The 26,813-nt window shown below is 39.2% G+C and overlaps 2 protein-coding genes across 2 annotated transcripts; both read left to right on the plus strand.

The window, feature by feature from the left end:
* Positions 1 to 1,568: 1,568 nt before the first annotated feature.
* LOC124259658 (D-dopachrome decarboxylase-like) lies at positions 1,569 to 15,849 on the plus strand. The gene is made up of 4 exons (XM_046693836.1): positions 1,569 to 1,651; positions 12,918 to 13,074; positions 14,286 to 14,458; positions 15,789 to 15,849. The coding sequence occupies exons 2-4, from the start codon at positions 12,967 to 12,969 to the stop codon at positions 15,847 to 15,849; spliced, it is 342 nt and encodes a 113-aa protein (XP_046549792.1). The 5' UTR covers positions 1,569 to 1,651; positions 12,918 to 12,966.
* A 2,878-nt stretch (positions 15,850 to 18,727) lies between these two features.
* On the plus strand, positions 18,728 to 24,488 carry LOC124259668 (D-dopachrome decarboxylase-B-like). Its single transcript, XM_046693845.1, has 3 exons — positions 18,728 to 18,916; positions 21,864 to 22,016; positions 24,297 to 24,488. The coding sequence occupies exons 2-3, from the start codon at positions 21,909 to 21,911 to the stop codon at positions 24,471 to 24,473; spliced, it is 285 nt and encodes a 94-aa protein (XP_046549801.1). The 5' UTR covers positions 18,728 to 18,916; positions 21,864 to 21,908; the 3' UTR covers positions 24,474 to 24,488.
* Positions 24,489 to 26,813: the final 2,325 nt, after the last annotated feature.

The following is a 26,813-nucleotide window of genomic DNA, read 5'->3' on the forward strand; positions in this document are numbered from 1 at the left end:
CATGACGTTGGTTTGTTGTTTTACGCCGTACTCATCAATATTCCAGCTACATGGCGGTGGTCAGGAAATAATCGAGTCTGGGCCAGACAACACAGTGATCAACATCATGAGCATCGATCTACGCAATTGGGATACGATGACATGTGTGAACCAAGTCAGCGAGCCTGACCACCCGATCCTGTTAGTCGCCACTTACGACAAGCATGGGTTACTGAAGACCAATTCTAACCCGGATCTTCACAGGTTCATAAAGTAGAAGGAATAGTACCTACGTTTTTGAGCTGTCGTAGGTTTTGCTAACTGATATAGACAGAAAACTATATACATTACGATGTATGTAGTTTACAGAAAGTTTGCCCTCCTACAGAGAGTGGATGATATCAGAGACGAGGGAATATTATTTTATCGACATCATAAAGTGAACGTTGTAGAGGAGAGACAGATATTTTACGATTTATGCAGAAAAATAGCAAACTACTAATACTGATACATTCACCGATAGGTAGGTAGATCTTGTGTATGTACGTTTGTTCTAAATGCCCTTAAAAGATTCGTTTTGAATTTGTTGAAATAAGATACTGTTGTAATGACAATGGATTCAAGCCAAATGTTATATAATTAGTTTACATTGTGTGCTGAATAACTGAACGGTGGAATACCTTTTTCATAATGGATATACGTTTGAAATCGTGACGTCAACAGTACAGTACGGTACCAAACTAGGCCATTTATTTTTCTTTGGATTTTAAATGACCGTAATCTAGGGGCGGTTCTAGGATTTTGAAAATGGTGGTGGTGTGGTGCTGGGGGGGTTTGCGTGCGTGCGTGGGTCGCGCGCACACTAAACTCATGAAGTCCAAAGGTTAGGGGGAAATGGTCTTCAGGGAATATATATTAAGTTACAATGAGGGATATAATATCCCATAACCCAATAGCTCTCAAAGAATACTTGAATGCGGTTTTATTTTCTTTTAATTATGATTGATTTAAAACTTTTAAAAATATAATAAATTAACATACTATACAACTGCTTATTGGTATCTGGGACTTCTTATCTTTGAAACTGACATATTACTGGCAGAAGGTGTGGTAAGTTGGACAATTCTGTGAATAAAATACTTTTAAAACAAACCAAATTTATATGTCAAAAATGTTTGGTCAGATATGGATGTAAATTAATTACTGCATTGCATCAACAGGTGGAGAAATAAGTGATGGTTAAGTAGACATATCAAACTTAACAACAGTTCTTTTAGTTTCATAAAAATAACCTCGGTTTACTTTCTTTCGGGGAACATTATTTTAGATATTTGGTGTTTGGGTATGTGGTACGTTTTGGTGCGTGGTACCTTATTACGATTGTCAAAAATAGCGACACATAGACCGCCGCTGGCTTAGTCTGTTAAAATTACTTATATAAATCAATGTCAAATCATGTCAGAAGCGTTGTATATTTCACGCAGGTGTTCACCAGTAATAGTCAAGTGTTGTCATGGTTACGAGTTTGACCAATCGGGACGCTCTTCCGTTGCACGAGTTTTTCATGAGCGTTATTCAAATTCAGTGGATGGAAGCAGACGTGTTTCAACCCGACAGCCTGTCCTGTCATTTATCGTTACTATGGACATGACGTTGAAAAATCCCCAACAAGGTGAGTGCGACAATATATATCTATACACATAATTAAACATGGTGTTTGTAAACATGTATATTCACAAACTCTCCACATGTAACATTTAGAATGAAAGTGAGTGAATGAATTTAGGCTCCCCGGATGCCAGAGGGATATGCATTCCACCTTCACTTTGAAGTCGAAAGAACTTTAACATATATATTACGCACACAAACGTACTTCTCAGTTTTGAATTCTGCGAGAAATTTCCCGTTTCTTGATATCATCCACAATCATCTTGTGCAAGCAAGGGTGCTGAAAATTGAGTATAATTACAGTGAATGTCGCCATTGTTTACACATTACGAAATTCATTCACCGCGCTATTTGTTGTATGTTTTGACATGTAACTCAGCGAATTACATGGAGGATTGAATATAAGTGATCACTGATATCTGTTTTTTATCAAATCAACGATGATAATCTTGAAACATCGCCGATAAACCTAGGAACGGTTTAGGTGTTTCGGAAAGCACGCGAAAGCCGAAGTGAGCTTTCCGCCATATTGGATACTGTAGTGTTTACAAAATGTCCCAGTTACCTGCGACACACATCACTGAATTCCTCACACATTAAGTATATAAGTATACATAAATAAAATAACAGATGGTCTTTGTCACCAATGCTAAGTGTCTAAGTGCAATATACCCTAGTTCATATGAATAAACTCGTAATTCCAGTTAAGGCCTACATCGAAGTGTAAAGTTATATGCTGGACTAAATATACCCGTGCCAGATATATTCGGACACTTGACGTAATTTCCATAGACTTACATGTTATTTCAGTGTAGCATAAATGATTTTCATGAAGTGAGTTTAGGATGGACCTTTGCAAAATTTGACAAGCAAATGCGAAATCATCTCTGCTCTGCGCACATAATTTCAGTTCAGTTTTGTTACCACCATTTAACTAATGACATCACATTTATCAACTTAGGTATGGTTCCACGATGCACAATCCCATAGGCCGCCATGTTAAAGGAGTTCTCGGCACTGTCTACATAATATTATGTCGATTAGCTTGTTGCCATTCGATAAATAAGCAACGGAAAATTAAACAGAAATTATGTTATTGTAGGCAAGATGATTCCTCACAAATGTACAAAATTTGACTTCGATCTTACGAAAATTAAATTCATGAAAATTATTTTTGCCACACCAAATTAACATGTAAGTCTATGGAAATTACAAGTGTCCGAATATAACTGGCACAGGTCTGTACTGCTAGATCTTGCATCTAAAACGCACGCTGAAGACTTGTTCGAAAAGACTGAAAGAAAAATACAGATATTAGCCTATACGGTAGCATTTTCCCAAATGTTGAGAGGTTCATTTGTCTATTCTTTGTATACACTGGCTCTATATTTTTTAGAATTTGCATGGGAAGAGTTTTGTCATGGGAAAGTCCGTCGCAAATTCCGGCCAAAGGACATTTTGTAAAAATCGGTCAGCCGGTAGTAATGTCATACGTCAACATTGTTGTACATATTTGGTAATTTCTGTGAGGTGAAGGTCGGTTCAATAAGAGTAAACACAACCATTCTATTCTGCTGCTTACAATTTCAGTATCATGATCAGGGATTGGGAAAGGCAAGGGCCATGGGCCATTTTGCACATTATAATAAAAAATGGCCCATTGAAATTTTGAAGTTTACTATTGATACAAGGGCACAGGCCCATTCTAAATTCAGAAAATGGCTCATATTTCTGAAAATGGCCCACTGTCAAAGTTCTCTATCCCAGTCCCTGCATGATCCATATGTTTTCGCGAAACTAATTTCATTAGCTTTGTTCAGTATCATGTCTTTATATAATCAACAAGGTTTTACCCTTTGAAGGTTTTTGTTTTCTCCAAAGTGGCAAAACACATAAAACAAGCCATGAAAAATTGTGTAACTTTTCCAGTAACTTTATAAAATTTGCAGATACGGCTAGTATTCTGAAAATAATGGTGCAAAATTAGTCAAAACACGTCTAGACAAACAGGAAAATATTAGAATCAAAGAACTAGTTTGCATATCAGGACAATTCATTTCTGAAGTACACCCTGTCTCATGTTGTATGGTTTCATGATATCCTGTCCAGTCACAATGTGGATCTTTGCATTGGAATAGTTTGGATCCTCGTGTACAAAACCTCATGAAAATACAGTATCCTTATCCGCAGCAAGTGACCTGAGTTACAGTGGCTTCGTGTTAAGCATAGTAGAGTCTAGTCCCTTGTCTTTATGCGCTTGAACTCTCAGTCGCTGTTTGATCTCATAGAAGAAAATATATTTTCATCATTTATCTCAAGCCATTTATATATTGATTGTGTAACGTTATACATGAGCAGATTTGTTTGTTTGTTGTTTTAAGGGCGAACAGGTATGTAAAGTTTGCTCTTCCAGTATTTCTTTTTAAACTTCACTATGAGAGTATGAATGGTGAATACAAAAAAATATGTAATTAACCCAACCTCAACTCCATTCAACTTCTGTGCTCAGATGCCGCAATCTGATCCATAACCTTAACAACAAACGCAGAATTAACGTTTTATGCAATTTTATTAAAATCACAAATAAAACTGTGTCCAAGCACAGGACAGACCATTCACTATAGGTAACAGGTTTTGGGGTGGTTGACATCGCTACATGTTCAAAGAATAATATTGTGACCCAAACATAAAAATGCTTTCTTTCATATATAATGAAAGATGATTGCAACAACTCATAGATAATGTAGGTTGAGTGTAAAAACAAAATATACTATAACATATCCCTTGATACAGCACCATCCAAAAAACAATACTGATGTGTTAACCAGTGCCTGATAATGTACAACGCCAACAGTATTAACATAAAACAAACAATAGCTCAAAACGCACAAACTTCTAAATAAAATCAGAACATGGGGAACATTGAACATGATATTTTGCCCCCGGAAATTCCAAGCCAGTATTACAATAACAATGCCGTTGTAAATAAAAATAAAAAGTGCACTATACAGAAAAATATAAGCAAAATTTCTATTGACAGATTTTGTATTATAGCCTAAAATATCTTCTTTTTTAAAACTGACTCACATGGTGGTAAGATTTTTGGAAATAATGAAATGTCACATACAGTTCAAGAAATTCAGGTGTCAGGACTGAAGTCGATATACATGGAAAGTATCTAGTTCCTCCAAAATAAGGAGTTTCCTTTCTACACTTGGTAAAAGGACCTGAACCTGACTTGACAAAATGTATGACCTGTTCCTTTTAATGGCCATCAACAAGATATATCATTATTATGGCAAATGTCAGCAATCTACACTCTTAGCTCTCAATCCATTAAAATTAAAAATCAGCAAAATCCCACTTATGACTGTCTTCTTTCTTTTTTTCTTTGCAGCCTTTTGATCCCTTGGGTTGATTCATGGGATGAAGCATCTGGTAATTAAATTTGTTCCTGCATTATCTAACAGTCGGTAACGCATTTCCAAACGGATGTCAGTCATGTAAATATGACTAAGTGAACTAAGAGAAAATTTATAATGCAGTCATCTGGGTTTGGACCAGTGAGAGACAGGACAAGGAAAATAACAACCAGTGAATGTAGGCTTCCAACCCATGATAGTAGAACATGGCTTCTAAGGGATATAACTTGGTACATTAGTTTTAAGGTAAATATACAGGGTGCCTATTCTCGAAAGTGTCCCAGCTAAGACAGATCCTAACTAGTTAGGACAGGAGTTAGGACATCCTAACGTTGGTTTGGACGTTTTTCTTTCCGGAATACCAGTATTTCCCTAGTTCTATTTGTCTTTTACTGGGTGTGAAATTTAATAATTTGTTGAGATACACATATCATTACCTTTGTATGAACTCGAGAGTAGCAGCAGTCCCAGTCTGATATTCTGTGTCAATTAAAGATATAATTCTAATGCCTCAGTTCCGGCTGAGAAGCACAACTTACATGTAGTAAAATGAGTTACTTTTCTAAGGGTTTCGTTCCATTTGAGGACCACAACGTCTACGTGTTATGATTGTTTGTTGTGTAACGCCACACACAACACTATTCCAGTATATGGCGACAGTCTGTAAATTGGACCAAGCAACCCACTGATCAACAACATGCGCATCGATCTACGCAAATGGGATTCGATGACATGTCGACAGTTAGTTTTCTTATCTTTCAGTTCCAGATGGGAGCTACAACTTTTAAATGTAATATAATTTGTTAGTTTTTTTATATTTCAGTTCTTGTAGTAAGTCACCAATTTTAAGCATAATCGTAAGTCTTGGTATGTATCTACTTGTAGCATACTGATTTTGCGGGGCAGAACATTTACATGTACTAGTAATGATTTAGTTTTCTCCTGTTTCAGGTTCAGTTCCTGTGGAGAGGCACAACTTTTACATGGAATATGATTTGTTAGTTTTGTGATGTTTCAGTTCTGGATGAAAGACACCAACTGTAAATGCAGTATAATGAATAAGTCTTTTTATGTTTTAGTTCTGGTTAAAAGGCAGAACATGTACATGTAACATAACTTGTTAGTTTTGTAGAGTTTCAGTTCTGGTTCAGAGTCACAATGTCAGCATGTAGTAGAATGATTTAATTAGCTTATGTTTCAGTTCCGGTTGAGGGGCGACTTATACTTGCTGAATAATGTGTTGGTCTTCTCATGTTTTAGTTCCTGTGGAGAGACACAGCTTGAACATGTTGTATATTTTGTCCTGTTTAATTCAGCTCAAGTTAAAACGCTTCACTTAGGAAATACAGATGTATTATCCAGACAGAATTGTTTTCAGCGTTAAGGTCTAAACACTCTGCTGGCATAACTCGATATAGTTTCTATGGTCAGGGTGACTTTGTTGTAATGTGGCCTTCTTTCATAGTAGGTTATACCTAGACGACCAAGGTGCCTGGACATGGGTTACACATCACACTTGTCCGTGGTCACGTGGGCTCCATTCCCAGAAAGCCATGCTATGCTGGACTTTTCCTGTGAAGAACATGGTCAGTAGATATAGGGGGTGTATTTTGCTGGCCAGAATATTCCGAGTAGTGGGAAAAGTATAACCTTCCGCATGCATGGTGAAGTGTAAGAATGAGTTGCGGGTGCTGTCCACACCCAATGATACCCCAGTTACCGTAGAAAGGCAGTTGTGGTGTCAGCTGAGGTCGTCTGGAAGTATATTGTCTTTGAACATACACTGATAAATATCGAATAGCTCCATGCTACAGATGGCTTTGGTTTCAATAATAATTTAGCGCAGATGTCAGTGCGAAGATATTGAGTTATGTTCCTATCTTTATCTAATGTTTTAGATCCAATGGAGAGGCAAACCTTCTACAATATAATGATTTAGTTCTCTACTGTTTCAGTTCTAGTTGCAAGGCACACTTTCTACATGAATTATGAATAATGATATAGTTTTATCATGTTTTAGTTCCAGTGGAGAGGCAAACCTTCTACATGCAGTATAATGATTTTGCTTTATCATGTTTTAGTTCCAGTGGAGAGGCAGACCTTCTACATGCAGTATAATGATTTGGTTTTATCATGTTTTAGTTTCAGTGGAGAGGCAGACCTTCTACATGCAGTATAATGATTTTGTTTTATCATGTTTTAGTTTCAGTGGAGAGGCAGACCTTCTACATGCAGTATAATGATTTGGTTTTATCATGTTTTAGTTTCAGTGGAGAGGCAGACCTTCTACATGCAGTATAATGATTTTGTTTTATCATGTTTTAGTTCCAGTGGAGAGGCAAACCTTCTACATGCAGTATAATGATTTAGTCTTCTTATGTTTTAGTTCTGGTTACGAGGCAGAACTGTTACATGTGGTACAATAAGTTAGTCTTGTAATGTTTCAGTTCCTGTGGAGAGACACAACGTCTACTTGTAGCATCATGATTTAGCTTTCTCCTGTTTCAGTTCCGGTTGAGATGCAACTACTATATGCAGAATGTCTTTGTATGTTTTAGTTCCTGTGGAGAGGCACAAAGTCCACTTGTAGTATAATGAAATAGTGTCAGCTGAGGTATATAAATATGCTGTCTGGAAGAATAAAAATGCTGTTTCGGTATGAATAACAATTTAGCGCAGATGTCAGGCAAAGACACCGAGTTTAAGTACCTTTGTACCAGGAAGACATTCCGTGGCACTACACTGCGGTACAATCAGTATAAATATCCAATATATGTAGAAAGGCATGTGTATTCTGCTGAGGCTGTCAGTATATACTGAAAGTGCACTTCGTTTTGGCTATGAATGTTGCAGAGCAGTCCGTGCAAGACGGGAACATTCATTTCAGACGGCACATTCTTCTGTCCAAAAACATCTAATATCGGGTTTGAACCTGAATGACCAATGTGTGTTTGTTGGTTCCATGGTTTCTATCATGACCTACATTTATGAGGGTCAAAATTTGGGTTCTCCTTCCAGGAGATTGCACAAACATACTTTAAAGAGTACGACTTCCTCAAATATATGAAAGATACTTCAGGCATGCACAAGACAAATTACCAAGTCATTTTAGATTAATTATATTCTTTGTAAACAGCCAACATATTCCTGGTTCAATGTTTTTCATCAAAAATGTTTTGAATCCAGATTTAAACATTTGGTTATTGATTCCTATTTGGCGTTATTTCGGTTACTGTAAAGTTTTACCTGCAAAAATATTGGCTAAAAACGTGCCAGTGCGCAAGTTATTTAGCTCTCACCTGAAAGGACAAAATGGTATGTTATTCTCAACATTTTACGACTACAGGTATGTCATCCCCGTTCTGTTCTCCACTGATATATTTCCTTTGTAAAACCTAAAAGTACACGTCTCCCATCTTCTGAGAAATAACCGTCTCTGACGGCCAAGCACCCTGAGTTTTAAAACAGTAACAGTAAGGGACGTAACCGTGAATTGCGCCGCCACAGATGACTGGGCTCCCCGAGCCACCTATCGAAATAGGTTTTTGCATTTTGCTTTCGCCATTTCAATTTTGTTCAAAGACGCATCATGAAAGATTTTCAAATGGCTTTGATTTTGCCATACTGGTCCAGCGTTCACCTGCTCAAATTGATCTCAGTAATTGTACAGTACAGTACGGTGAACATGGATCCGATACCTTAACATAAATGTACGCTAGTCGTTGCGACGCGCGCGCGTACGCACACGCACACGCACACGCACACACACAAACAAACAAAAGCAGGACTTTAGATGATAATTTGGATAGTGGCCCATGTCTTTTTATTACACACAGAACACGTGAAAAGGCATCAAAAGTAATTATCCCCCGCAACAACGAAGTTGCGGGGGATATAGAAACGAGTTCCGTCCGTCCGTCCGTGCGTCCGACACACGTTTTCCGAAGCATATCTCCTAAATTGTTGGTGATAGCTTAACAAAACTTGGTACACATGTCAACCATGATCCCTAGATGTGCCTTGTGGGGGTTAGACCCAGATATGATTTTTTTGCGGTTTCCATGGAAACGTGACTGAGGCTGTGGCTATGAGGATGCCATCTTGTTGCATTTCCATGGCAACAAGTTAGGCTTCAACTGAATTTGATGGCAGTGCTCCTCTCTGGAGCAGATCTTAAAAACCTTTCAGTACTCTCCTTCCACTTTGCTGTATACACTCCAAAACATTTGACATAATCATAACTAGTAGACATATTCATAAAGAGTATTTTGCGTTGCGGGGGATATTGATGACTTTGTCTTCTTGTCATATTCTTTTCTCCTCACATAGTGTGCCCGCAAACCAACATTATTTTCTTGCCGTACAATAATTTGGCTTTCATTTCTGTCTAGAGAAACCTCCGTCATATTGCTTGTGACGGCGTGAAACAGCCATCTCTCAAACGTAAATTTTAGGCTGAGAGGAATTACGGATTAAGTGTAATGAATTTGTTTGTTGTTTATCGCCGCATTCAGCAATATACCAGCTATAAGACAGCCGATTGCAAATATTCGAGTCTGGGATTAGGCAATCCAAAGATTGACATCATTAGCATTGATCTACACAATTTGGATACAATTATATACATCAACCAAGTCATCGAGTCTGACCATCGCCCCTTTACGAATGTATGGACTGCTGAAGACCCGGGTCTTATTGATAAACCCCGCGCGTTCACCAGGGATTGATTTTGATTAAGTTATTGGAGAGTTAAAGAAGGCAAACGTACTAAATATTACACTACATGCAGGGAAACGGCACTGAAGATGTTTTCCAGATGTTGTAATGTGATCCGTCATTTTCAAAGACTTCATGATACGCATTCCAATCAAAAAAGTAATGTGATACCTCTCGAACTGACCAATCACCACTGCATTCACTGAAATGCAAACTTGCAAAGACAGTAAAATTATAACAGATGCTTTTATTACCTCTTTTGGTAATTCGAAACGTACATCCTGTTTACCTGAAATATCTGAGCCTGCATGGGCCTGATCTACAAAGCCTTCTTAGCGCTACGACATTCGTAAGCCTATAATAAACTATAGAGTTACGACAGGTCGTAACATTAAACGAACGCTTTGTGGATTTGTTGGGACCCTAGACACGACTAATTTCACTCAGTGAGATGGCAAATTTAAAAGCAGGCATGTCAACATATTTGCATTCCTTTTGACAGTGCATCCTCAGCAAATCTATATCTTCTATTTGAAAACTTTGTAATACTATAAGTTGTATGCTTCTCTCGAAGGTACGCCTCTTTGTAGCAGTGTCACCCGAGCCGGAGAGTAATACGGTCTGATGTAGGCCTCTTTGTAGCAGTGTCACCCGAGCTTCATTTAAAATAAGAAATGTGCAGCCTAAAAACATCAACATTTCACCATAGAGCATCCAACGGGTTTTCTTTAGAAATACACGTTAACTACGAGCGACAACAATGTTTACATTGACTGTGACACACCTCCGTGAAATTAGCTTGCCCTGTTTGACACATCCCAGTCAAGTCTGACACTATGACAGTTAGATGACTGAGTGTGAAGTCACTCCTACATCAGAGTCCAGGGTTGTGCCACAGCTTAGCACACTCTGTCAGTATGTGTTTGTTTACAGTTATCAAGATTTGATGCAAAGTCTTCCACTTAAGCAGCTTATCATTTCGACCTTGACCTCCTCTAACAGCAGATGTCAGACATGACGACAGTTGCGATGATCGTGAAGGCCTATGAGATTAGCTGCTGTCATCTCGAGGGCAGTTTTCAGTGTGGCTTTACCCCTGTCCTTATTAAATCTATACGGGCTGCAAGGCTCTACCCAAGAATAGCCACTGTCTCCTAACAAGGTAGGCCACAAGCTGTCCATATTCATGTCCCATATTCGTGCCTAGCAGAAACTATGACCGTGCGTTCAAATCCTGTTTACACTGATGATGTTTCCAGGTTGATAAGCACAATTCGGTTTCACCAAGGTGGTTTTAAACCGGCGTTAATTTGCACTCTCTTCCAATGTTAAGATTAAGTGCTTAAGGTGTCAAATCCCTTCTTATAATAAGCAGATTTAGATAAGTCTGATAATGTATTTTTATTATTTGCATCTGAAATCGACATGATAAATTAATGTAAAGTAGGATTTATACTGAATTTATGGATATGTTACATCTTGGTATGCATTATGCCCACTTAAAAATGGTAGTCATCTTCGATATATCTTTGTTTACATACAAGACAGATTCTGAAATTTATTATCTACGAGGGCAAAATTATCGGGGTTCATATTTTTCATACGATGCACTACGACAAAAAATCACTTTGTCATGGTGACGTGAGGTCATGAACAATGCTATGACGTCACGTTACTTCTGTGACGTTGCTTTCTACATGCGGCGACGGCGGGTAGCCAGCCCATGTTTGAAAGTAGATCTGGGTTTAATTTCCTCAATTTGACGACTTCGGTAATAAACAGAATATCATATTCGTGCCCATATCATACTATGTTTAAGACACTTGTGCCTAAATATCGGTATATCCCTCGCTCTCGCTCTGGAAATATCAACATTTAGGCACTCGTGTCGTAAACATAGTTAGTATGACATGGGCACTCATATAATATCCTCTATGTATGACACCTAAATAAACACTGAGAATGTCATAAGTTAACGTTGTAGCTGATCTTTGACCACTTTGTCATTGATGCCATTGTTATTGTTATATTGAGTGAGTGAGTAAGTAGCGTTTAACGCCGCTTTAAACATTATTCCAGTTGCATCACAATGTATGTGGGAAAGTCTTAAGAATACATTCTCCGACTGTTATCATTTTGCTGACCCCCCTAGCATGGGTATGATGTTGACAAACAATAAATCATTACAGACTATATCGGGATTCGTACCCGGAATCAGGTTTCGGGCGTGCCCAAGGGACGCAACTCTGCACAGGGATCTGGGTGAGCCGTACCTCCTATACATCCGGGAAAAGTCGGAAGGCATCAAACAGAAAATCAAATGCGTTATATATATGGCGTATGAAGCAAATAATATGACCACCGGCATTCAGACTCTAAGCCGTATTTAAAGAGACAAGGGAGCAAAAGATCAAAATCTGAGGCAATATGGAATATTTAATATTGTAAGAATTAAACTATTACGACTCGAAAGTACCTACACGTATAAATGTCCACGTTACATCAGATTTATTCCTCTTTGATTTCTTCGTTTGCTTGTTTCTTTCATTTTTGTTTGGTTGGTTATTTAACATTGCTGTCCGCAACATGTCAGTGTAAAACAATGAAAATCGATTCTGTACCTGTCATTGCTAGTGATGATTTGCAATGATTCGCATGAGTTAATCCCACATCCAGGCCACATTATCCAACGAAGTCGCCTCTTCTGATGCGTTTTGTTTGTTTGTTTGTTTTATTTTTAACTCAGCAATAGTCTAGATATGATAAAGTCTGTAAATATTCGAGCCTGGGTCAGGACATCCGGTGATTGACAAAATAAACCGTTGATCTACCTAACTGGGATACAATGTCGTGCATCGATCAAGGCACGCCGAAGACCCGGGTCCAATTCCCCTCATGGATACAATCTGTGAAGCCAATTTCTGGCGCCTATCTCAGTGATATTTCTTGAATAAAAGTGGCTTAATCCCATGCTTGCTCACTCACTCACTCACTCACTCACTCACTCACTCACTCACTCAGTACAACAAGCATGGGTTGCTGGAGATCTTTACAGGTCTCTTCTGATAAGTACTCTAGGTGCTCCAGGTTGTAGGCCATTGCTACAGTTGTACAAGATACACACTATTTCAGGGACAATAAGTGACAGGCGCCCTCCCTCGGCCAGCGGTCCAGCCCCACCATGCCGCTCTGTCTGATGTACACCAACCTGAAGGACAGCGAGGTCCCTGGAGGTCTGGAGGTCACTCTAGCGGAGACCATAGCCAAGACCCTTGGGAAACCTATGCAGGTCAGTAACCAATATTATCAAAATCGGATATTTCACTTTATGTCTCTCTGCGTTTTGATCATTAGAGAGTCACGCCTAATCCGGCTATCAGCATCGACGCTTCCAGATTATCTTTTCAAGCGAATGAAATATTTACAGCAGCAAACAGTGGTTCCCAGCTTGTCTGGAAACCTTTCCTACCGGGCGATATTTACGAGAAATGAAATCTATACAACATAAATTGTTTCATCTGTAGTGATATCGTATTGCCTTATCTTAGAAACGAACGTGAACGGGATGCTCCTAATGAAAAATATTAAAGTCTGCTATATGTGTTGTGGATATGCTATGTTCTGCCGTTTCTCATTGCCATGGCATCGATAACAGAAAGGAGGAATGTACTATCGAGAATAGTTGTGTTCAGTGTGGGTTTAGTTTGGCTTGGATCGAAAAGTCATTACGTGAAACACGAAATGAAAGCCGGTAAGGAAAACCGCTCCATTTACTCCGTTTAAATATATGCTTGTATTTCTGAGTCACATGCAAATTGTGACGATACCAGGCAGGTCCGCGAAAAGATGAACACACGTCATAAGCACGTGTAAAGGGAGAACATTAAAGAAAGCAGATATATCTTATATCTGTTGTTGAGTTCCCCCATGCTGATCTAAGAGTAAGATGAACCAAGTGATTAAACTGCTATTCAAGTGTACCAAAATCTGAAACCTATTCATTGGTTGCATCATTGCTGCTTTATACACATCATAAAAAATCTTTTACCTATTGAACTAAATACATATTTACAGGCTCAAACTTGACACTCAATGAATAATTGGGGCGGTGGCGTGGTCCAGTGGTTAAAGTATTCGCTCGTCGCGCCGAAGGCCCTGGTTCGATTCCCCACATGAGTACAATGTGTGAAGCCCATTCTTGGTGTACCCCGTCGTGATATTGCCGGAATATTACTAACAGCAGCGTAAAGCCCAACTCACTAACTCCTGAATATTAGTGTCAATGCATTAACCAGTGGGACGTTAAGCCTTCTGAAAGCGCGCGTAAAATCTCCATCGAAGAAAAAATTAAAGGTACCATATTTGTCCGAAGTCGGGAAAAAAAAGACAAGGAAACATAACGTGTGTTTTGGTCACATATAGTTACTAAGTGAGAAATTAACCGTTATGGAAGTATGTTGAATCTCAGCTGGTATTTAACATCCTAATATACGATTTCAGAAAATGACAGTCACTGTTCAGACCGGACTGCGCATGTACCGCCTGGAGAGCAGGGCCCCGGCTTGCTTCCTTCAGATCCACTCAATAGACGTGTTTGACAAAGACAGGAACTCAGCCTACACCAAGCCTATCATAGACTTCCTCAAGAATGCCTTGAACATTGAAGGAAATAGGTATGTATTTAACTGTACATCATGATAGTTGGGGGTTTGGTACTTTGAACAATAGCATATCAGCATGTACAGAAGTGATATATGCTTTGAAATGACCATATTTACATATAAAACACGGTTCAACATCGCTTTCTATATATTACTGTGTCAAATGGGCATTGTTCATATCGCACCAAGTCCTGATTTTCTGATATGTTTTTCTTTGTAATTTGTTTTGGTTTTTGTCGTAATAGACGAGTTAGTGGATCGGGTAGTTTCTCTCGGTAACGTTGTCGATGCATGACATCGTGTCGAAATATTTTCGTAGTTTGTTATTCAATCACGGGATTGTCTGGTCCAGGTTAAAAGTCACCGTCATATTGCTCGAATGTTACCGAGAGGGGCATACACACACACTATACAGTCGAGCACCGTTGTCTCGATATTCATGGGACCAAGAAGAAATATCGAGTTATCCGAGCTTCGAGACATCCGACAAGGGCATATCATCACATATCACTATGAAAGAACACACAAAAAAAGAGTAGATTTCATGTATGTCCGCAATGTAGGAACAACTAAACAATCACATGCTAGTCACGTGATTACACAAAACCTTCATTGGATTCTCAGTATGTTTTGATTCGAAACCATAATCGGTTATGAGTAGTGTTTAGTCGTAACAGTGAGTACTTTTTAATTAATTTCTTCAATCTTAATTAATTTTAATCAAATAACAAAAAAGTGACACTATTACTACTTGATCAGAACGTATCAGTAGTATGTTTGAAAATGGATGAAAAGTACACCTGTATCATGTACAGTGAAACCTGCCAACACCGGCACCTGTCTAATCCGACACACTGTCAAAACATGTATATATACATGTCCAGGAGACATGTAAGTTCATGACAAAATGTGCTTCAAGTTTTGCCAGGTGTGAGTTGTGTTTTACTCCGCTTTTAGAAATCTTCATCAACATCACGTGGTGAGGGACCAGAAATGGGCTTCTCACATTATGCATTGTAGGGAATCGAACCCAGGTACTCGACGTGACGAGTGAACGCTTTAACCACCATGGTACACCAACTACACAAAGAGAACTGTAGACTACAGTAGAAAATCAATGACATGCACTGCAGCAAAAGCCAGACCAATCGGTTATCGGCCAATTATGAAATATTAGTGCGTTAGTGGATGTGGCCTAATATTTTTCGGTTCAAAATAAATGCATGGATAGCCATCAGTGCCACCGAATCAGACGCCTTTTATTCATGTTTTCGAAATCGGAAGGCTGAGATCCAGGCGAAGGGCGCCAGGGCAGACTGATAATTTTTCACTGTATTTTCAGAATTGTTATCCAGTACCTGCCAATCCATCTTCACGACGTGGGGCTGGAAAAGCCCTACTAAGGCGTTGCCAACGTTACTACCAGACCGTACGTTACCATGGACTACTACTACGTCAAGGTCAAATGGCCAAAGACACATGTGGATATGTATAACTGAGATTACAGGCATGCAGTTCCGGTACAGCAACACGCACGACACTGCATCATCTTTTAACCATCGTTGTGTGAAATAAAAGTATTCTTGTGAAAATGTGCGTGTGTGAGGGGGTGATTTAATTGAAAATTGCGATAAACAGTGATAACAGTGATAAACACAGTTGGGCAGAGTGAGTGAGTGTGTTTAGTTTTGCGCCGCACTCAACAATATTCCAGCTATATGGCGGCGATTTGTAAATAATCGAGTCTGGACCAAACAAGCCAGTGATCAACAGCATGAGCATCGATCTACGCAATTGGGAACCGATGACATAATTATGTCAACCAAATCAGAGAGCCTGACCATCCGATCCCGTTTGTCGCCTCGTACGACAAGCATGGATTCCTGAAGGCACGTTCGTACCCGGATCTTCACGAGTCACAAGTGGGCAGACATTTAATATAATGTCAGTGTCAAGCGTGGATAACAACATATACTTCACATGCACCTGGAAAATGAATAAAACAAAAAGTCATGTTTTTCTACTGAATTTACGTAAAAAAGTAGCAAACTTATAATAGCGGCACACTCACCTAATACATGTACGTTATGTATTTGCTGGAACGACAATCAGCTCTAGTTGAATGTTATACAATCTGGTAACACTGTATGCAGGAGGACGTTGTAACAGTGTATACATCTAAGCTTGAAACCGAGACGACAGTGCGGAACAGTAGGTAGGAGCTAGTGAGTGAGTGAGTGTGGTTTTACGCCGCTTTTAGCAATATCCCAGCAATATCACGGCGGGAGACATCAGAAATGGGCTTCACACATTGTACCCATGTGGGGAATCGAACCCGGATCTTCGAACCCGTTATATTGCTAGAATATTACTAACAGCGGCATAAACCTCGACTCAATCACTAGTAGGTGCGAGAACCATATGATTCGCCATGTGTCCCTATGTTCTCACAGTTGTACCTCTATATCGGGTTACAGTACTGACTCTCATCTTACGTTTCCACGTATCTTTCCATCATTCTGGGTCTCGTGGTCCTTAGCTGGGTCACTGTAACCGGGTCGGCGTAACTGGGGCACATCATGAGTAGTACGTATACAATACCCAAACAACATAAGCTTGAGATATGCAATGTCTATATTGGATGTACAACTCTACCTGACTATACAACACATACATGCACATTACGACGAACACAAGTTGAACATGACGATTGCGGCCTCAACATGAAGAGTACAACTGTACATTACAAATGCAGTATATTACAGAACCGTAACCTAAATTCGTGGATAACCTTGATTCGTGGATGGCAGAAATTATCATGCTAGCTCGTAAATTAAGTCTCGACTGACGTCACGAAGCGGTACTTTTTGATGTAAATACAATGCCACGCCTCGCTGACAAAAAAGTTCCGAATCTCTGCATTACACGCAAGTACACTAAAAATAATTATCCAGCATTGAGATAAATAGCCCCAGGTCACTAATACTACCATTACCAAATTTTATTTTTACAAAATGTCAAGTAAAAAAGATACCGTTAGCTCCAACCTTCTCACTTCCCGTTGTCTGCTTTCCTTGGTGTCAATACTAACTGCAGTGGGATGTCGTACATAGTGGTATAAAGTAACCAACGATGTTATCCACGAAACAAGGTGACGTCTCATTTTATGGGCACACGAATGGGTGATGACTGTAAATGGCTTCCGTAACAAACGTTTCATTCACGAGTGGAATATTAGGCATTTTCAATTTGCTGAATCAGTGAATAAAATAATCAGTGCGTATACAAAATGAAATCATTTAAAATATGAATTTCGCCGCACTTCCCTTATATCCACGCATCAAGGTTACGCGAGTGTATACACCATACATTTTTGTTTGTTGATTGGTTCAACCCATCTAACAATAGAGCAGATTTGTGTTTGTTGTTTTACGCCACACTCAGCAATATTCCAGCTATATGGCGGCGGTCTGTAAATAGTCGAGTCTGGACCAGACAATCCAGTGATCAACTGCATGAGCATCGATCTACGCAATTGTTATACGATGACATGTGTCAACCAATGCAAGTACAATATGTACACTACGAATACAATATAGACATGTGAAGTACAACCGTATATGACAATGCGAAACATGCATCACAAATACAATATATGATCGAGATATACAATATAAGCTTGGGAGTAAACTGTATATGACGATACAATATATACAACATATAAATGGCGAAGACAGCATATTCATGACAAATACAATCAAAACACGGGGTGTACAACTTTACCTGACTATACAAAACACTGGGATTACATGGAAGTCAAAATGTATCTGACTATAGAACATACACGTCATTACTACAGCATATACATGTACAACATAAAAATGATGAACACAGCATATTCATGACGAATACAATTAACATGGGGTGTACAACTTTACCTGACTATACAACCTATACTTCACAAGTACAATATATACACGACGAATACACCATAAGTAAGGATATTCACGACATATATGGAACGATATATGCTTGTCAGACTTCATGAATAATTCTTTAAAAAATGTCAGCTGAAATCCACACAGTATGTTTGCCTTTATGTAAGCTCACAGTCAGACCAGTATAGATATGCACAACCGCTGTGGGAGAGAGTCCTAGACTTACTCGAGTCTTGCTTTTTCACGCTACATCAAATAGTCATAACACTGTGACGTTGGGATGCGAACAGTGGGTAACTGTATAAGTCATCTAACATAAAGTCTCCGGTTTTGACGTTTCATGACCTTGACCTTGACCGACATGTTGTAATCTGTTAGGCAGAGAGCTCTGGAGTCAACAGCAGTCAAACACCTTTATGTTGTGAACTATCAGGCAGACAGGTCGATAGTCTTCACCAGTAACACTGAGATCACTTAGATTGTTCGCTTAGTTTTAAACCAGCCCTCCCAGCCACGAGACGCACAGCTGAAGGTAAGCCAATATACATCCTATTTTTAACACGAGTATACAGAGGGTTTTCCAAGTCGATTCGGCCACCGTATCAGCACTGACTCAGCTATTTCGTCCGTCGTAGCTTATGAGCGAATGTTGTTTGACGGCTTAGTTTGCACTAGCCCAGCTGCATTACAGGGCGTTTGATAGTCCAGTTTGAAACTGGCAAACCAGGGTCAATGACAAAGGGCGAGGATCCTCGCCTACAGGACACGGTGACATTGCATCAGACAAAAAGTTCGATCGCCTGATCTATTTCAGTCGCGAGAAGATATACAAGGCTAGTGACCTTTACTGATCCTGGTTTCAACTGAATTGGTTCTTATAGTAATAATGTAGGTTAGGTAATGGTCTTCATATAACTAACAGTAACTGCGTTTATATCGAGCTATGTTTATAACGAACACGCTTATGTCGAACTGTGTGTTTTTGTCCCGGACACTTTCTGTATATTTTAGACGAACTGCGTATATTGAACTACGATTAAAGGAACTAAAATTAGCAGTCTCTTTTGAGTCCGTTTTAACCGTAGTTAACTCAATGTAAGACGTGCGTTTTGTGTGTAACAATCTGTGGAATGCAGATGTACACCGCTAACGTGTTTGTATTGTCCTGTTTGTATTGTCCTGTTTGTGTTATCCTGTTTGTATTGTCCTGTTTGTGTTGTCCTGTTTGTATTGTCCTGTTTGTATTGTCCTGTTTGTATTGTCCTGTTTGTATTGTCCTGTTTGTATTGTCCTGTTTGTGTTGTCCTGTTTGTATTGTCCTGTTTGTGTTATCCCGTTATCAGGGTTATGTGTTATCAGGGACACAATATTTATCTGAACGACCTGGGTTCAAGGTTACAGTCAGGTTCGCCAGATAAAAGTACAACGAAAGATTTTTACGTCAAAGCAATTCCGTGAATGGATATCGATAGCATCCGTTATTTTTGTTAGGGACTGAATGAGTGTTGTGGGCCTTGTGTCTGTCAATGTATGTATATAGTCAAAGCTCATTCTAATAGTGTACCGTAACGCATTATCTGTACGTGAGGTGAATTCAGGTTTTAACCCTTCATTTTGAAGAATATCGTAGCTGAATTATGTACAGGTGTGTTTCGGTATTATGTTATTCAATTGTTAGTGTGCGTACGTGCGTGTTTGCGTGTATGTCTGTCTGTCTGTCTGTCTGCCTGCTGCCTGTCTGTATGTCTGTCTGTCTGTCTGTCTGTCTGCCTGCCTGCCTGCCTGCCTGTCTGTCTGTCTGTATGTCTGTATGTATGTATGTCTGTATGTCTGTATGTATGTCTGTGTATGTATGTGTGTGAGTGAGTGTGTATGTATATGCCAGCGCGTGTGTGCGTGTATGTGCGTGCGTGCGTGCGCGCTCACTAAACCGCCATTAGGGGTTCTTTCGAAATGAAACTGACATGTTACTAGTAATTGAATTTCTGTCCAAAGCGGCGTTAAACCTTACACACCCACTCACTCTACAAGGACAGATATACAGAAACAATCTCTGCACAGGGGCTTGTAACTCTAAAAACTGCGATCAAGGTATCAAGGATCCTTTTACTAAGACCCCGCTAGTGACAGTATATACTTTGATGGCCGTTTTTAGCGTTACAAGCCCCTGTGAATCCCGGTACAGTACGACGCATTAATCATGTTGATATGCTTCTGTTCAAACTGCTAATAAATAATAATAACGATAAGTAGATATAATGTATTCATATCCAAGTGTTTATTGTTATGCTACAGCTGCCGCAGGTGGGAAGATATTCGAGTGAGTGAGTAATAAAACTTACACTTATTATTTCCCATAGATTCAGCCCTGCTGTTACATCTCGTTTATCACTAAACCACGACCACAAAGACGAGGTTTGTTGCTTGGTTGTTTAACGCCGCACTCAGCAATATTCCAGCTGACAATCCAGTGATCAACGGCATGAGCATCGATCTACACAATTGGGATACGATGACATGTGTCAACCAAGTCAGCGAGCCTGACCGCCTGATCCCGTTAGTCGCCCCTTACAACAAGAATGGGTTACTGAAGATCAATTCTAACCCGGATCTTTACGGGTGGAAGATAATCGAAGTTGATGCTGACATGAGAAGGTTCAGAATCAGGTTCAGTCCTGGATTCGAACCCATGACTGCGGACACTGGCACGATACTGTCGGTAACGATTCTGCCACTTACGTCGTGTCAATCGATATCTCGGCATTATGGAGTGCAGGCCTACCAGTTATTTCAGTAAAGGTTAAAAAATCATTTACACAAAATATTCAGTGTAACTATAAATGTGATCATTGAGTTGTTTCATTAATACCGGTCGCTGATTATTCTTTATTTTCGTATTTATGAATGTATATACAAAAGCAATATCGACCATCGACGACTAATATTTTCATATATAGGGATATTAGATTATTGTAGATTAAACATTGGTGGTTTTAATCAACTCACTCATTATTGCGAACGCTCAGATAAGCTGGTGTCGGGTACAGATCCTCAGGCTGACCTCTCTATGACAGCTGCAGCTTTTGAGCAACAATATCCCAGGTGCACTTTACAAAGCTCTAATACCGCAGATCGCCCCCATGAGAAACTATCTTTGCCATTGTACGGGTCCAGGGCGTCTATCAAATGTGAAGACATAACCAATGTGTTGGCGCTGATTATTGCAACAGTTTTGGATATTTAGTTGCCGAAATAATCACTGATGTAGCTGATGTCTGACGACGGTCTTGTCATTTGTGGGGCGGTGGGGTAGCCTAGTGGTTAAAGCGTTCGCTCGTCTCGCCGAAGACTCGGTTTCGATTCCCCACATGGGTACAATGTGTGAAGCCCATTTCCGGTGTCAGCCCCTGTGATATTGCTGGAGTATTGCTAAAAGCGGCATAAAACCATACTCACTCACTCACTCTTGTCATTTGTAGTGAGCCCTAACCCAGCGGATCTTGTGCCAGTCGTTCTATCCCGCCATGCCGCTGTGCCTGTTATACACCAACTTGAAGGACGAGGATATCCCTGCAGATCTGGAGGTCACTCTGGCGAAGAATGTCGCCGAGGTTCTCAACAAGCCCATTGAGGTCAGTTGGCGATGTACACATGGACTAGAATTGATTCTGCCTTTTCGTTTATATATACTCATTGGAACAAATAAGGGAACACATGAAAGTACAAGCGTTCCTTTATTCTTTTCCAGGTTCTTCACAAGGTATGCATTGCACTGTGGGTGAAATTCTGGAAATGAATAAGGGAACATACTTTCATGTGTTCCCTTATTTGTTTCTATGAGTATATGTTTTCAAACTATTGCCAGCAACATAATTTCGTTTTTATTTCGTACTACACATATCAAGTATTAAATGACTAAATATGATGTATGTACTATTTTGTGTTCAGTAGCAATACATATTTTTGCTGATTTGATTCCACACGGGGCCTCCTTATGGCTTGTTTTAAATATTCAGTGAAAAACACTCAATATAACCGACTATATCTCATCAGATCAGCAAGGTGTATTTCTTTATCAACATACAGGGAAACCTCAGTTCCATTGCCCTTCTCTGTGAAGTCCTAGTGTTTATCGTATCAAAGGAACCCATACATTACATATAGAGCACTTTTGAGGAGGAGGAGTAGGACACCGTAAGAGTATACTCCAATGTACCCCCAAAATGTGTCAATTTTAACACCAAAGACTTGAGCATAAAGTGGACGCTGATTTGATATGATTTGATTTATGTGAACAGTCAGATCTGCATTGCCATGTAATAGTAACTCATAGGTTATATTCACATTGGTAACACTGCGTAAATTAGTCATCATGGTAGTTCTCTGTACCGTATATAATTGACAGTCAAATATGTAATGATAAGGATTTTTACAAACTTTTCCACAAGAACAACTTGGAACAAACTTTATGGATAACAACTTCTTTTTATTCGTGAGTGCAACGTTTCGATATAGATTCTTGTACCGTTGCTTGAATCTGTATCGAAACGTCGCACTCACGAATAAAAAGTTGTTATCCATAAAGTTTGTTCTATATTGTACTTCCCAACTTCTAAATGCCACTCAAAGAAGAACAACTTGGGTTTTCTCTTATACCAGCACGCAATAGATCATAATTCAATTGACTACACATGTAACGTAGTTTTGTAAGGATGATGTTAGTGATTCTCGGTCCAAAATCAAAGTATTGAGGAGCAGTTTTATGTTTTATAACAATATTAGATTTAAAAGAATTCAATGACACGCTTATACTCACTTCAACTGGAAGTTCAATACACATTCTAATAGTGGATGGAAAATACGAATCATACGAAAAGTTAATCGTGAGAAAAGAAGTGAGACATCATCAGAGTTGCGAAGATTATAGTTACATTTAGATGCTACGTTCCCAGGAACAAGATCAATAAGGTACGATTGTGCCATATTATTCTGTATCTGGTAAAAAAGACCAAGTTTGCGCTTTCTCCTACGTTCTGCTAAAGATTCCCAACAAGTTTCATAATACGGATGCTCATGATGAGTATATTTAAGTAAACCTGTTACAATTCTTGCTGCATCTAATTGCAGTTGTTCTAATTTATTTGCTTGATACTGAGCACATACCTAGGCAGAGTGGGAAGACACCATAGAACAGGTCAGTTCATTAACCAAGTAACTGGTCAAGTTCATTTTAGCAGGGGTAGAACAGGTCAGAGCGGTGTATTCACTTCCTGATCACTGGACCCTATCATGTTGTTTTAACCTGTAGGCAGTTTGGACCTGTCGGCAGTATGGGAATACACCCATCCATCCCATACTTCACACGCATATTCTAAATTGGGTCTTATGAACATTACGTAAATTCTATTCAATGGTGGTCATAAGCGTTACTGAACACTGCTTCACTGTCCAAAACTGACTTGAACCTTAATATTAACATTTTGCTCCATCAATGCAGCACATTTTACACGACTGTTTCACGGGTACATGCTTTTTATGATTTCTAAGTCTATTATTGCTCGATACCATTTCATATCATTTTGTTAATTGTGTGTATGTATGTTTCACCTTTCTATTGAATCATTCCATGATTTGAAATTTCAATAAATGAAAATGTAATGAAACCAAAAATTTGTGTTGCTTAACTTTTTGTGAAGAGTATATATTCATCTTTCTTCATGATGCCAACATCTAAATGCCATTATTAGATGCTAAGCTCATAATAGTAATGACGTCACCATGAGTCATAGTTGACGTCATATTGACCCACAAAGCGTCTCGCCAACTGTACATTTTGTGCAATAACAAGAGGAGGTTTTATAACCAAATGTAAGTTTTACTTTTTTACAAAATTACAGACGTTAATGTTTTAGAGAGTGACCACGATGATACAAAGCGGACTGCGCATGTACCGCCTGGAGAGCAGGGCCCCGACTTGCTTCCTTCAGATCCACTCAATAGACGTGTTTGACAAAGACAGGAACCCAGCCTACACCCAGCCTATCATAGACTTCCTCAAGAATGCATTGAACATTGAAGGGAACAGGTGAATACAATTGTAGTGAAATATGGCCATAGTTACTGTCTGAATAGTGATTCCGGATTCCACTGTCTGAATAGTGGTTAGTACAGTTATAACGTACAGGTGGGTCTGATGTTGAATATACTGAACGGTAAAAGAAACTCCGCACCAGACTACAATGACACTAATTATAAAAACAGCTAATATTTGAGGTCCAGTATATTGCCTAAATCGACACTTCCATATATTCTAACAAACTATAAATTGGCGTTCGACGTCAAATAATGCTCCACAGACATCCAGTCACGTGGGTGTAAATGTCAGCTGTCCGACATTCATAATAATTCATTGAAAGCCAGAAAGTGGTTCCAGTACCCAAATTTGTCACTTTGATACCTTGAGTGGCTATCCCGTGCATCCACATTTGCATGAACGTCACTTCCAACCGTTAACGTCAAACGTCTGATGGGTGATGAGGCCAAGTGGCAAGCGGTTCCATTTGTTCCGTAGAGCTTGTGTAAACTCTTGTGCGTTGGCGGGGGGATGTTGAAATCTCACTCGCCTGTCCAACATGTTCCAAAGATACTCTTTCGGTGACAAATCCGGAGAGCACGACGTCACGGTAAGACGGTGACGTTGTTTGCTTCTAGGAAGTTCACTACAACACGAGCTGTGGGAGGCCGGCTTTGGTGACACGTGGTCTCCACGTTCTGGGTGTGTCTAATATCCGAACTGCCTGAACTGCTTCAACACGTTTCGAACGGAAATACGGGCTCATCCACGTGGATACACGTTATTTTCATTTTTTGTGGCCGTTTCCTCGGAAACGTGTGTACAGTCCCGGTAAAGAAATATTGTGTTTAAATCCGTACAATTAATTTTTAGTAATATTAATTTCAAATGTGCAGTTTCTTTTACCGTTCAGTTTAATATATATTTCTACAGTTCACATCAGAATATTGTTTTTGTTTCTAGGTGCTTTTGGTTGGTCCTTTTTAATGCTGATGATAATGTTGATGATCCCATCATCATCATAATAAGCATCATTGTTATTTTGATTGATATAATAATTTATAATTTAATGGTGTAATCACGTAATTGTCATCGCCGCCGTCGGCGTCATCATCATCATAATCAATATCGTCGTCAGTTTTGTTGTTTGCATCACAATAATATATATTCTGAATATTCTCTGGTGCTGAAAATCCTACCTCCTGTTTTACAGGGTTGTCATCCAGTATCTGCCGCTGTTACAATACAACATCGGAATGGAGAAGTAAAGATGATGTCGTCAGTGTCAACTATGTCATTCTATCGTCATTGCACATTGTTCAGAAAGATACACGCAGATAGATTAGGCTGCAGATTTGACAACAGATGCATGTAGTACCTTGATTGAACATAAATAGATTGATAGTTCTCCGATCGTCCTATGTATAGTACAGGAACATCTAACGGATTGACAGTTTTCTGTTCATCCTGTGTAAAGGACAGGAACATCTTACTGATTGATTGACAGTTCTCTGTTCATCCTATATATAGTACAGGAACATCTAACTGATTGATTGACAGTTCTCTGTTCATCCTATATATAGTACAGGAACATCTAACGGATTGACAGTTCTCTGTTCATCCTGTGTAAAGGACAGGAACATCTTACTGATTGATTGACAGTTCTCTGTTCATCCTATATATAGTACAGGAACATCTAACTGATTGATTGACAGTTCTCTGTTCATCCTATATATAGTACAGGAACATCTAACGGATTGACAGTTCTCTGTTCATCCTGTGTAAAGGACAGGAACATCTAACGGATTGATTGACAGTTCTCTGTTCATCCTATATATAGTACAGGAACATCTAACTGATTGGTAGTTCTCTGTTCATCCTATATATAGTACAGGAACATCTAACTGATTGGTCTTTCTCTGCTCATCCTATATATAGTACAGGAACATCTAACGGATTGATTGACAGTTCTCTGTTCATCCTATATATAGTATAGGAACATCTAACTGATTGATTGACAGTTCTCTGTTCATCCTATATATAGTACAGGAACATCTAACTGATTGATTGACAGTTCTCTGTTCATCCTATATATAGTACAGGAACATCTAACGGATTGACAGTTCTCTGTTCATCCTGTGTAAAGGACAGGAACATCTAACGGATTGATTGACAGTTCTCTGTTCATCCTATATATAGTACAGGAACATCTAACTGATTGGTAGTTCTCTGTTCATCCTATATATAGTACAGGAACATTAACTGATTGGTCTTTTCTGCTCATCCTATATATAGTTCTCTAACTGATTGATTGACATCCTATATATATATAGTACAGGAACATCTAACTGATTGA

The sequence above is a fragment of the Haliotis rubra genome, unplaced genomic scaffold (genome assembly GCF_003918875.1).
Source record: "Haliotis rubra isolate DU_JTF1 unplaced genomic scaffold, ASM391887v1 Scf731, whole genome shotgun sequence".
NCBI lineage: Eukaryota > Metazoa > Mollusca > Gastropoda > Lepetellida > Haliotidae > Haliotis > Haliotis rubra.

Bases quoted from the DNA above. Each gene is read 5' to 3' on its own strand.
- LOC124259658 (XM_046693836.1), top strand. From the start codon at position 12,967: ATGCCGCTCTGTCTGATGTACACCAACCTGAAGGACAGCGAGGTCCCT. The intron at 13,075-14,285 runs GTCAGTAACCAA...ATACGATTTCAG, and splicing joins CCCTTGGGAAACCTATGCAG to AAAATGACAGTCACTGTTCA. The intron at 14,459-15,788 runs GTATGTATTTAA...CTGTATTTTCAG, and splicing joins TTGAACATTGAAGGAAATAG to AATTGTTATCCAGTACCTGC.
- LOC124259668 (XM_046693845.1), top strand. From the start codon at position 21,909: ATGCCGCTGTGCCTGTTATACACCAACTTGAAGGACGAGGATATCCCT. The intron at 22,017-24,296 runs GTCAGTTGGCGA...TTAATGTTTTAG, and splicing joins TTCTCAACAAGCCCATTGAG to AGAGTGACCACGATGATACA.